Source organism: Pogoniulus pusillus, chromosome 8 (genome assembly GCF_015220805.1).
Source record: "Pogoniulus pusillus isolate bPogPus1 chromosome 8, bPogPus1.pri, whole genome shotgun sequence".
Lineage (NCBI taxonomy): Eukaryota > Metazoa > Chordata > Aves > Piciformes > Lybiidae > Pogoniulus > Pogoniulus pusillus.
The window spans coordinates 2,343,192-2,355,670 of NC_087271.1; the positions used below are offsets into that span (position 1 = coordinate 2,343,192).

Below are 12,479 nucleotides of genomic sequence, written 5' to 3' on the forward strand. Positions count from 1 at the left end.
GGAGTTGTAGAGAACCAGAAAATCTCCCCTCACCCTTCTCTTCTCCAGACTAAACAATCCCAGTTCCCTCAGCTGCTTCTCCCCAGCCCTGCTTGCCAGGCCCTTCAGTACCTCATAGCAAGAGTCTGTTCCAGGTCCAGGTGTCTGCCCAGGTCTTGTAGCCCATGAAATGAAATACCTTTGCTCTCCCACGCAGATGTCCTCTTTGAGCTCTGAAAAGCACAGTCACAGCGTAAGGACATCACCCATCTCCTTGGAACAAGCATCCCCTTCCTCTCCTCCCCCCCCCCCCAAAAGAAAAGCCTGGAGGAGTTGGCTGTGCTTTAGAAAATGCAAAACCAAACAGACTGACTACCCCCAAACTCCAACCTCTGACACCACCACCCACTTTCCTTCCTCATTTCAGCTTCTGGTCATAAATAAAATGTTACTTTCATGTAATGGCACCAAAACCTGCCCCACTGGAGCAGAGCTGAGGTGAGAGCAGAGCCAAGCTGGTTTTGTAAACCAGGAGGCACAAACACAGAAGGAAAAAACAATCCTTGAATTCCCTCCAGAAAGGAATTTCATTTGCATCCCCTTTCACCAGGCTGCAACTGGCCCCCCTCTTGCTATGTGCACTGTCCCCCTTCAAAGCTGTCCTCTCATAGTGCCTCAAAGGCCAGCAAATCCAAGCTACCAACTGCTTCTGTGTCTCAGCCCTAATGCACCTGTTTGCACACCAAGGGACAGAGCCATTTTCAGCCTGTATTGGGATCCACCTCGCCCCAAAGCCCAAATCTTAAGAGGCCCTCAAGCTTGGAGGAAGGTGCAAGGTACCTTGCACCCAGGAGAATGCTCCAAAACCCATGAGGATGGAGGGAAAGTTCTTCCTTGTGTCCCACACTATCAGGCTTGGGAAGAGGCTCTTTGCTGAAGGGCCAGGAACAACGCTCAGCTCCGTGAAAAATGACTTCCAACTGCCCCCTGCTCTGGGGATTTGGCAGAAAGGGGGAGAGCCCTGGGGCTGTGTACCTTGGGAAAAGATGGATAGGGGATCTAATAAATGTACACAAATACCTGAGAGATGGATGGAGTTTTTTCCAAGGTCTGTTCCTGTGTGACCTGCACTTAGCTTCTGGTCCTGCTCTGGCAGAGCAACTGCAGAGGTCCCGTCCAACGCCTACCATCCTTTGATCCTGTAAAGTGAGAGCAGGATGCTCAGCCATACATCAAGTGCTGCTGGAGCTCACCCATTTGTTCCTTGGGGAACAGCAGCCACTTGGTACTGAGCAGGTACACAAGGAGCATTTAGCACATGCTAAGAGGCAGGACAACTTCTATAGCTGTATAGGGAGCTGGTAAGTGCAGAGCGCATTTATTCTGCTCCGTGGGGGTGTTCTGATTGTTGTGGACCACCACAAAAGGGATGGTAGAAACTCCCTTTAAACCAGATTCTGCAGCAAAGATCAAATCAAAGCATGTTGGTAATGAGTATCTTGTCTTAATGCTACACGAGGGCTGGGGGTGCAGAGACGTCACTCTCCACAAGGGGGAGCGCATTCGCTCGCCACATGGCCTGAAAGCATGAATGCCTCACACCCCTCGGTCGTTCACAGTGCCACAGGGCAAGCCCAAAGCCTGTTTTGCTCACAACCAAACAGTTTGTGCCTCCTGGCCTTGGGAGACAGCATGACGAAATTTAAGAAAAGGGGTGGGGGGAGTCTGGGGAAGGTTGGCCCAAATTATTTAAAGAACAGAAAAAGAGGAAGACTTCACTCATTCATTCTCTGCAGGAGTAGGAGAGAAAGCCCTCAAGTAACAAGAAAAGCCAAGTTTGACATGTAAGACAGACGAGATCAACAGTGGTTTACTAATCCACAAACTGTGGTCACCTACCAGAGTCAGACCTGCACCACAGCAAGTGAAACCATAGCACTAAGCCAGAGCCTGGTCATAAATGGCTTTTACAAGTTCATAGGTCAAAACAAGTCCACAGATTTATACGTCTTGAAAAAAAAAATACCTCCCTCCACCCACCTCCTGCAGAGACCTGTAGTGGTGACTCATTTATTACGAGTGCAGTAGGGCTGAAGTGATCAGTTAGAAGCATGCCCAGGCTGCTCACCTTGCTCACAGGGCACAGAGGGCAAGGTCTGCTTGTAAAAGAACTGATTCTGTGATTGCTGCACAGGAAGCAAACAAACTGCCTGCCCCCTGCTGCAGCCACCTGTGCCCCTTCCCCAGGATGAGTTTTGCTGCCCGACCTGAGTGCTCCAGCAGGGTGTTAGTGTTACAGCATGGCTGCTCCATGCGGTGCAGGACACAGCAAGGGCACCTGTGTGGAACTGTGCACATTTTGTCATCCCTATGTGGCAACAGGGAAGGCCCCAGAGAACTTAGTAATATGGGAGCAGGAGCACAGAGTAATGTTCTTGCCTTGCTGAAGGGCTGTCCAGGCTCTCTGGCATCTTATGGTCTTTTATTCATCCTAATCTCTCCCTTCATATGAGAAGAGAAACTGTAGGAGCACGGTTGTGGTGCTTTGGGGTGGCCAAACGATAACAGCCTGAGTGTCACCTACAGTGCAGCCAACACCTTCCCTATCCATCGCTCTTTTCCTTTGTGTCTCCATCACACAGTTGGAAGTCCCACCCAAGTGCCTCACACAGAACAGCAAAATTCAGCAAAACTTACCCATAGAAAAGCTCCTTTCTCTGGAGCTGACCATCCTTCAGGGTTTCCCACTCGTTCTCATCAAACATCAGAGAGCTTAAATTTGTCATCATGAAAGTTCCCTAAGAGAAGAAAAGGAAGAAGAGTTTGCACTTTGAAACTGGCAGCAGGAAGGGCATTTTTACCTCCCACTCTCCTCTCCATGAGGAACATCCATAGTCCACATCTACTGCAACTGTCTGTCCAACACCCATGTGCATGGCCAGATTTCCCTACTTCTTCTCCATTTGCAAGTGTGCTGATTATAGAACCACATTTTTCCCTCCTCAGCATCATTTTTATCTCCTGGACCAAGTTTCTATCAAGGCACCATGAGCTAGGAACTGTGCCTTTGGAGTGAATGTGTGTCTGGCATCTTGCCAGGCTCTGTAGCCTTCTAAATACTGGAGGGATTTGTTGAGCTGGCACACAGACACGTTCAGCAGGAGTGAACTCTGGGCAGGGCAGAGGCTTGATGTAGCTTGACAATCCACAGCCTGGCCTGCAGGATCATTCCTGGGCAGCTGGGAGTCTCCAGCTGAAGCCTCAGCACTGGGGTTGCCTTGGGTATGGTGTAGCCGCCCACGACCACTGGTGGCAGTGGTCTCGGTCCCGGCAAACAGCAGGTCCAGCACGCATGCCACCAGGTTTTCCTCCTGGAAGCTGTTGCTGCTGTCACCCTTCACAAAAAGCTGCTTTAGTGCCACACACACAGAGTGAGCTGCCCTGACCCTAGGCTTAGGCCCAGCCAACCCCAAGGACTTTGGCAGAGGCTGCTGTCCCCTCGCACCTGCCCCTTGCTGACACGGGGCCTGAAGCTGATCTCCACTTTAGGGCTCCTAACTGGCCACACAGGCAGCTCAGATGGAGACTCTGTGCCCAATCTGCATCCCTCCTGACCTCTAAGCTGCACTGCAGAAGAGTTTGCTTCGTGTGGCTGACCTTGGCCATCTCCTGCAGGTAGCTGTCAATGTAGTCCCGGCTCTCCGAGGGGTTCCAGTCCTCCTTGTGTCTGTCAATCTTCTCCACCACAAAACTTCTCATCACCTTCCAGTTTTTTAAAATGGTTTGGTGGGATCCAGGCAAGAATTTCATCACAGTTGGGAAAGATGGGTACAGCTTTGGACACAGAGGAGAAAGGCAAAGTGAATACATGACTGACACTGCCCACCTTTTGCTGTCAGAACCTGAGGAGCTTGCAGTGCCATGCCTGCTAAACTGCTGGAGCTGGTGGGAGTAGCTCAGCTGCAGAAGAGCACTGCAAGGGTTTGGTGTGCCTGTTGTGGAGTGACTTGTGCATGCCCCACATTGCAGCAGGCAGACAGGCAGGCAGTGAGTGGGACAGGGGATGCTGGTTGAGAGAAAGCAACGTGAGCCCTGCACAGCTTGGAAATGATGTCCCTGCTGACTCTGCAGGGGGCTGGACTGGATGACCTTTAAAGGTCTCTCCCAACCTGAAGCATTCAGTGATTGCTAAGGCAGAGAGAAATTACAGCAAATATGCCTTATGGGAGGGAACAAGGAATGACAATGGAGTGAGGTGGTGAAAAGAGTGCAAGTTTTGAGCTCGACCCCAGAGAAGAAGCTAGGATCCTGCAAAGCTGCACAGCAGCCATGCTGGTGGCAGGATGGCTGTACCTGGCTCGCTATAGTCCCATGCAGCCTCACTGTCTCCTCCAGCAGCTGCAGCAACTTTTGGAAGTCCTCATCGTGATAGTCAAAGCGGTTGCCAAAGGTGATGGAGCAGATGATATCTGAAACAGCATTGGTGAGCAGAACTCGAGGATTGAGAGGGTTGCCTGGAGAAGTGCAAATAAGCTTTCTTTTCACTTAATTCCTGCACAACCTCCCAGTGCCAGACAGACCTATAGGGTTCCTATAGCTGTGACTTACTGCTCTGGTAATAAGTTGTGCCCTTTGCCCTTTTCTACTGTTGTGCTCTTTGCTCCACACTTGTTCCTCTCCTCATACCCAGGCACAAGTTCATCCATGTTCCTGCTGACCACCAGGGGGCAGGATCCAGAGAGCCCTCATGGGCCATGGGGTTTCAGCTAAACCCTTCCCCATGCTGCAAGAGATTCATAGCTGCAATCTCCTACATTCCCTCTCCCATGGTGCCCACCACTGCCATACCTTCTGCACCGTCTTTATAGGATCTTTGAAGTCCATCAGGTAGAGGTGCCCGATGAAGGGGAGGGCGAGGGGGCTGGGAGGGTAGTTCTTGGGCTTTCTGCGCTTCAGGTAGTCAGCAACGAGCAGGAAGACAGTGAGGAAGATGAGGAGCATCTGGAAGGAGATGCTGTCCCAGAGGAAGCGCAGCATGGCTGGACGGTGCAGCTCAGCTCGGACGCGTCCCAGGGCAGGGCAGGGCAGGCTGAGCTCACTGGGCACCAGCGAGCTCCCACGGACACGGGCAGGTGGCAAAGCTCTGCACACAAACACAAGACACCATGGAGCAGCTTTCTGTGACGCGGCCCGGAGGCTGTCCTCAAACTCCTGCTGCCCCCGATGTCAGCGAGGAGCACTGCAGTTAACCCCTTCTGGACTGAACTGCACCATTGCCTCGCCTAAAAGCCACAAACGAGCACAAAGCAAAGCACCTCCTGCTCCTCCTTTCCTCCCCCCCCCCCCCCCCCCCCCCCCCCGCCACTTCCCAGCGCTGCTTTACAACACCCCCAGGGCTCCACGGCCCTGCGTAAAGGGCAGAAAGGAGCTGTGGGGGCCGAGAGCCGCCCGGCAGCCTGGCCGTGCCACTGCCAGGAGCCCAGGGCTCAGTGGCAGCTCTGCTGCCTCCTCCCCGCGGGGGCCTCACCGTGCCAGGTCCTGCTGCCAGCTTCAGGGTGCGGGAGGCAGCGGCTGCTGCGAGCACCTTGCGCTTTGCTGCTCCGCAGAAGCTCCTTCCCCGCTCCCTGCCGAGCTCCAGCGGGGACAGCGCAGAGTTGTGCGTGAGGGCGGTGCGGGCTGGGAGCTGTCGCTGTTCGCAAGCGCTGCTGCCTGTCTCGTCCCCGATGGACTCCGCACAAGCTCCTTCCCCGCGACGAACATTCCAGACTGAGCCCCAGGACAGGGAGCACAGCCGCGAGAGCTGTGCGAAGCCCTCCCAGGCACCTGACTCGCCCTGCCAGGTGTGGCCAATGGACTGCTGATGAGGAGTCCCAGCTGGCCTCCTGCCTGCTCTGAACCCAAAGTGCTGGCTGCAGCCAAGGGCCGCGGGGCTTGAAGTTCCGGCGCTAACATGAGAGCCTCCTCCTTGCCTTCTGCTGCCTCCAGCGTCTCGGTTTGCGATGTTGGTCTCTTTTCTCCCCGCTGGCCTATCTGTAGGCTTGGGAGGGTTGGGGGTGGGGGGGCAGTGGGGGCTACCTCACTGCTGCCTTCCGCCGCTGCTTCTGCCCCTGTGCCCAACAGTTCCCTGTCGTACAACCGCACACTGTATGATCCCAGTGAACTCTTCTACCTCTCAACACACAGGCTTTGGGTTTCTTAGCTCTCCTTTTCACCCCCGGGCTTGTGTGGAAGGTTTTCCTGCTGGAGCAGGCTGCGTTACACCAGGACACCCCTGGGTTGAGCTTTCAGTGCTGAATCTTCACCTGTGTCTTGTGTTTTCTCCTCAAAGAAGCTGGGCTGTGCCCAGCAGCCTATTGGTGTTGCACCATGTGCACCTGCTGCAGCTGCAGTCATCAGCAGCCACCTTGCACTCCTGGGGATGATTTAAGTTCATTTTCTCTGCTCTGGAGACATTGGTTAGTTGTGGCCACCGGGATTGTCCAGTGCTAAAGACACAGCACAGAGGTATAACAGAGCTACTGCAGTAATGTCAGATGTGCCAAAGCAAAGCTGCTGCATCACCTTCACACTTGAGAAACCTGAAGATCTAAATTGCTGCTACACTGTGGAATATAAGGGGGAAAAAAGGGGTTTTAGCCTCCTGTTACTCCTGGCGTTCAAGCAAATATAGGCAGGAGCCTGTGGATGGTTCACTTCATTTCCATGACATGTTTCACTCAAAACCAAACAGTTTCCGCCTCCTTTCCTTATGGTACAGGATGAAGACATTTAAGAATGGGGTGTCTGGGGAAGGTTGGCCCAAATTTTTTAAAGAACAGAAAAAGAGGAAGACTTCACTCATTTATTCTCTGCAGGAGAGAAAGCCCTAAAGTAACAAGAAAAGCCAAGTTTGACATGTAAGACAGAAGAGATCAACAGTGGTTTACTAATCCCTTGCAAATAATACAAACTGTGGTCACCTACCAGAGTCAGACATGCACCACAACAACTAAAACATGGCATGAAGCCAGAGCCTGGTCATAAATGGCTTTAACAAGTTCATAGGTCAAAACAAGTCCACAGATCTTATAAGTCTTGAAGAAAAAAATACCTCCCCCCTCCTGCAGAGACCTGTAGTGGTGACTCATTTATTACAAGTGCAGTAGGGCTGAAGTGATCAGTTAGAAGCACGCCCAGGCTGCTCACCTTGCTCACAGGGCACATAGGGCAAGGTCTGCTTGTAAAAGAACTGATTCTCTGATTGCTGCACAGGAAGCAAACAAACTGCCTGTCCCCTGCTGCAGCCAGCTGCTGGTTAGCATCACCCGGGGCTGCTGCTTGGCATCCCTGCCAAAGGATCTTCCCCAGCAGGGTGGTGGCCAAAGCTTCTCTACCGAGGCACGGCACAGATCCTGTAGGGCTCTGGTGCCATGGTCATGCCCAGCTTGGGCTTGAGGCTGTAGGTGGTGTCTGGGGGGGGCTGGAAGGTGAATTTCTGGAGCAGAGCCGTGAAGAAGAGGAAGAGCTCGGAGCGGGCCATCACCTCGCCCAGGCAGGCTCGCTTCCCTGTGGAGACAGCCACCCATGGCACCCTCAGCCAACACTGCCTGCTGCCCAGCTGCTTTCACTGCTGAGGAAGCCTCTGCCTTCCCTTAGGACCATGCTGCAGCTGTGCTGCACTTTCCCAGGATGAGTTTTGCTGCCTGACCTGAGTTCTCCAGCAGGGTGTTAGTGTTACAGCATGGCTGCTCCATGCGGTGCAGGACACAGCACCTGTGTGGAACTGTGCACTAGCTCCTTGAGTCATCCCTGTGCTAGCCATAGGGAAGCCCCTACTGAACTCAGCCACGTAGGAGCAAGAGCACTGAGTAATGTTCTTGCCTTGCTGAAGGGCTGTCCAGGCTCTCTGGCATCTTATGGTCTTTTAATCATCCTAATCTCTCCCTTCATATGAGAAGAGAAACTGCTAGGAGCACAGTTGTGGTGCTTTGGGGTGGCCAAATGATAACAGCCTGAGTGTCACCTACAGTGCAGCCAACATCTTCCCTATCCATTGCTCTTTTCCTTTGTGTCTCCATCACACAGTTGGATGTCTCACCCCACTGCCTCACAAAGGAACAGCAAAACCCAGCAAAACTTACCCACAGAGAAGGGTATGAAAAGCTCCTTTCTCTGGAACTGACCATCCTTCAGGAAGTGCCCAGGGTTAAAAGAGTGTGGGGTTTCCCACTCGTTCTTGTCAAACATCAGAGAGCTTAAATTTACCATGGTAAAAGTCCCCTAAGAGGTGAAAAAGAAGAGGTTGCACTTTGTCACTGGCAGCAGGAGGGGCATTGTCCTCTCCCACTCTGGGAAGAACATTCATAGTCAAATCCTGTTTGAACTCTTTGTCCACAGCCACTTGCATGGGCAGTTTTTCCTATTTCTTGTCTGTTTAGAAGTGTGCTGATTATAGAACCACTCCTGTCCCTCATCAGCTGCATTTTTACTTCACCATAAAATCACAGAATGGTTTAGGTTGGAAGGGCCCTCAAAGCATAACCAGTTCTAGCTCCCCACCACAGGCAGGGACACCTCCTGCTAGAACAGGTCGCTCAAGGTCTCCAATGCTGAACTCTTGAGCCAAAGTTCCAGCCAAAGCTTTATGAGAAAGGATCTGTGCATACTGGAGAGCACTGTTTGGCTGGCACACAGACATGTTCAGCAGGAGTGAACTCTGGACAGGGCACAGACTTGATGTAGCTTGACAATCCACAGCCTGGCCTGCAGGATCATTCCTGGGCAGCTGGGAGTCTCCTGCTGAAGCCTCAGCACTGGGCTTACCTTGGGTATGGTGTAGCCGCCCACGACCGTGTCCCTGGCTGCAGCTCTTGGCACATTGAAGGGGATGATGTTGCCCATCCTCTGCACTTCGTGGATGACAGCATTGGTGTAGGGCATTTTGTCCCTGTCCTCCAGGGCTGGCTGCCTCACCTGCCCCATCACCAGGTCAATCTCGGCCTGCACGCGGGCTGGAGGCAAAGAGCAGAGATCAGCCAAGGGCCAGGGGAGAAACCCTTGGAACAAGGCAAGGTGCTTGCCGCGAGGGGGCCCTAAGCACTGCCCCGAGATGCCCCCCACTGCTTGCAGCTCTTTGTTCTGAACGCAAGGGGATTCCCATTTGTCCCTGAGAAGAGAGAGTGTCCCAGGGAGCTGTGAGGCCTAGAAGCAGGTCAAGCCCTGAGCTCTGCCTGGCTGTACCTTGGATTTCTGGGTGGATGGCCATGTAGAGCAGAGCCCAGCGCAGGGTGGTGGCAGTGGTCTCGGTCCCGGCAAACAGCAGGTCCAGCACGCATGCCACCAGGTTTTCCTCCTGGAAGCTGTTGCTGCTGTCACCCTTCACAAAAAGCTGCATTAGTGCCACACACACAGAGTGAGCTGCCCTGACCCTAGGCTTAGGCCCAACCAACCCCAAGGACTTTGGCAGAGGCTGCTGTCCCCTCGCACCTGCCCCTTGCTGACGTGGGGCCTGACGCTGATCTCCACTTTAGGGCTCCTAACTGGCCACACAGGCAGCTCAGATGGAGACTCTGTGCCCAATCTGCATCCCTCCTGACCTCTAAGCTGCGCTGCAAAAGGGTTTGCTTCGTGTGGCTGACCTTGGCCATCTCCTGCAGGTAGCTGTCAATGTAGTCCCGGCTCTCCGAGGGGTTCCAGTCCTCCTTGTGTCTGTCAATCTTCTCCACCACAAAACTTCTCATCACCTTCCAGTTTTTTAAAATGGTTTGGTGGGATCCAGGCAAGAATTTCATCACAGTTGGGAAAGATGGGTACAGCTTTGGACACAGAGGAGAAAGGCAAAGTGAATACATGACTGACACTGCCCACCTTTTGCTGTCAGAACCTGAGGAGCTTGCAGTGCCATGCCTGCTAAACTGCTGGAGCTGGTGGGAGTAGCTCAGCTGCAGAAGAGCACTGCAAGGGTTTGGTGTGCCTGTTGTGGAGTGACTTGTGCATGCCCCACATTGCAGCAGGCAGACAGGCAGGCAGTGAGTGGGACAGGGGATGCTGGTTGAGAGAAAGCAACGTGAGCCCTGCACAGCTTGGAAATGATGTCCCTGCTGACTCTGCAGGGTTTACACTGGATGACCTTTAAAGGTCTCTCCCAACCTGAAGCATTCAGTGATTGCTAAGGCAGAGAGAAATTACAGCAAATATGCCTTATGGGAGGGAACAAGGAATGACAATGGAGTGAGGTGGTGAAAAGAGTGCAAGTTTTGAGCTCGACCCCAGAGAAGAAGCTAGGATCCTGCAAAGCTGCACAGCAGCCATGCTGGTGGCAAGATGGCTGTACCTGGCTCGCTATAGTCCCATGCAGCCTCACTGTCTCCTCCAGCAGCTGCAGCAACTTTTGGAAGTCCTCATCGTGGTAGTCAAAGCGGTTGCCAAAGGTGATGGAGCAGATGATATTTGAAACAGCATTGGTGAGCAGAACTCGAGGATTGAAAGGGTTGCCTGGAGAAGGAGAGGCAATGATCAGCTCTCTTCCAGTCTTCAGAGGAAAGGAGAAAACAAAGTTCTCAGAGGTGAAGCAGTCAGCAAACACAAGTGATGGGAGTGTGCCCTGAAGCTCACCCTCCTGTCTGTTTCAGGTGAAGTTCTAACAGCCCATGCCAGTTCCTGCCTTCAGCACAGCTTATGAGAGCCATGGCACTCACCCTGCTCCTCTGCAAACGCATCCACAAGGCACTGACACTCCTCCTGGATGCGCTCCTCCAGGCTCCTCTTGCCCAGTCCAAAGTCCCGAAGGGTGCTCAAGGTGAACCTCCTCTGCTGCTTCCACAAGAGCCCATTGGACGAGAGCAGCCCTGGCAGAAACACCAAACCATGAATCAGTGCAGATCCTGCCTCCAAGAGGAAAAACCTCGAGGGTTCTACATTATCTTCAGCTGCCACAGGCCTCTGAATCCACAGATTCGTAGAATACCAGGTTGGAAGGGACCTCAAGGATCCTCTAGTCCAAGCTTTCAGAGTAAGAATATACTCTGAATGAGGCCCAAGCTGAGTCTTGTCATTGTGTAATTTCGGGGCAGCATCAGTGCTTTCATATCACAGCTGAGAAAACTGTCTGAGGGATAACTCACCCTTACTGCTGAAGATCTCTTTGTCCAAAGGGATATCAGGGCGATCCATGAATGTTTCTCCTTGATTAACAAGTACTTCCTTGATCAGCTGCTGCCCACTTACGAACACAAAGGCTGTGCCACCCACCTGGGTGCTGAAGACATCACCGCATTTTTCTGTAAGCTGGAGTGGGTTAGGCAGGTAAATGCCCAAGAGTTTAATTCACAATGAATGTGCCTGCTGATACAGGGTCATGGGTGCAAGCAGGCATTTCTTTCACTCCCTTCAAAAATGCCCTTCCAGTCCCCAGTCAGCCCTGTAAGGCCCCTGCAGGTGTGACTACAGTCCTGCTATTGTGTTCTGCCCTTAGCCCGAGGAAGAGCTCCACACTTGTCCCCCTCCTCATACCCAGGCACAAGTTCATCCATGTTCCTGCTGAGCAAGGGCAAACCTTCTGCTCACCCTGGGGCAAGATCCCGAGAGCCCTCATGGGCCATGGGGTTTCAGCTAAACCCTTCCCCATGCTGCAAGAGATTCATAGCTGCAATCTCCTACATTCCCTCTCCCATGGTGCCCACCACTGCCATACCTTCTGCACCGTCTTTATAGGATCTTTGAAGTCCATCAGGTAGAGGTGCCCGATGAAGGGGAGGGCGAGGGGGCTGGGAGGGTAGTTCTTGGGCTTTCTGCGCTTCAGGTAGTCAGCAACGAGCAGGAAGACAGTGAGGAAGATGAGGAGCATCTGGAAGGAGATGCTGTCCCAGAGGAAGCGCAGCATGGCTGGACGGTGCAGCTCAGCTCGGACGCGTCCCAGGGCAGGGCAGGGCAGGGCAGGCTGAGCTCACTGGGCACCAGCGAGCTCCCACGGACACGGGCAGGTGGCAAAGCTCTGCACACAAACACAAGACACCATGGAGCAGCTTTCTGTGACGCGGCCCGGAGGCTGTCCTCAAACTCCTGCTGCCCCGGGTGTCAGCGAGGAGCACTGCAGTTAACCCCTTCTGGACTGAACTGCACCATTGCCTCGCCTAAAAGCCACAAACGAGCACAAAGCAAAGCACCTCCTGCTCCTCCTTCCCCCCCCCCCCCCCCCCCCCCCACTTCCCAGCGCTGCTTTACAACACCCCCAGGGCTCCACGGCCCTGCGTAAAGGGCAGAAAGGAGCTGTGGGGGCCGAGAGCCGCCCGGCAGCCTGGCCGTGCCACTGCCAGGAGCCCAGGGCTCAGTGGCAGCTCTGCTGCCTCCTCCCCGCGGGGGCCTCACCGTGCCAGGTCCTGCTGCCAGCTTCAGGGTGCGGGAGGCAGCGGCTGCTGCGAGCACCTTGCGCTTTGCTGCTCCGCAAGAAGCTCCTTCCCCGCTCCCTGCCGAGCTCCAGCGGGGACAGCGCAGAGTTGTGCGTGAGGGCGGTGCGGGCTGGG

General features: G+C 53.8%; 2 protein-coding genes across 7 annotated transcripts; both read right to left on the reverse strand.

Moving 5' to 3' along the window:
- Positions 1-1,075: 1,075 nt before the first annotated feature.
- Positions 1,076-12,398, reverse strand: LOC135177264 (cytochrome P450 2J2-like). Of its 6 annotated transcripts, none has more exons than XM_064146974.1 (10): positions 12,325-12,398; positions 11,651-11,950; positions 11,082-11,244; positions 10,656-10,805; positions 10,292-10,452; positions 9,597-9,773; positions 9,199-9,346; positions 8,782-8,969; positions 2,677-2,777; positions 1,076-1,178 (listed from the first exon to the last, which is right to left on the reverse strand). In XM_064146974.1, exons 2-10 carry the CDS (start codon positions 11,837-11,839, stop codon positions 1,163-1,165), a joined length of 1,293 nt encoding a protein of 430 aa, XP_064003044.1. In that variant the 5' UTR covers positions 11,840-11,950; positions 12,325-12,398; the 3' UTR covers positions 1,076-1,162. The 6 variants fall into 6 exon arrangements, with proteins under 6 accessions (XP_064003044.1, XP_064003043.1, XP_064003042.1 ...); XM_064146973.1 differs by lacking the exons at positions 1,076-1,178; positions 2,677-2,777 and adding exons at positions 5,961-6,581; positions 8,100-8,238; XM_064146972.1 differs by lacking the exons at positions 1,076-1,178; positions 2,677-2,777 and adding exons at positions 6,909-7,524; positions 8,100-8,238 and having other exon boundaries at positions 9,199-9,334.
- Positions 2,835-6,372, reverse strand: LOC135177927 (uncharacterized). The gene is made up of 7 exons (XM_064148331.1): positions 6,282-6,372; positions 5,507-5,745; positions 5,079-5,193; positions 4,828-4,929; positions 4,333-4,448; positions 3,637-3,813; positions 2,835-3,389 (listed from the first exon to the last, which is right to left on the reverse strand). Exons 1-7 carry the CDS (start codon positions 6,370-6,372, stop codon positions 2,994-2,996), a joined length of 1,236 nt encoding a protein of 411 aa, XP_064004401.1. The 3' UTR covers positions 2,835-2,993.
- Positions 12,399-12,479: the final 81 nt, after the last annotated feature.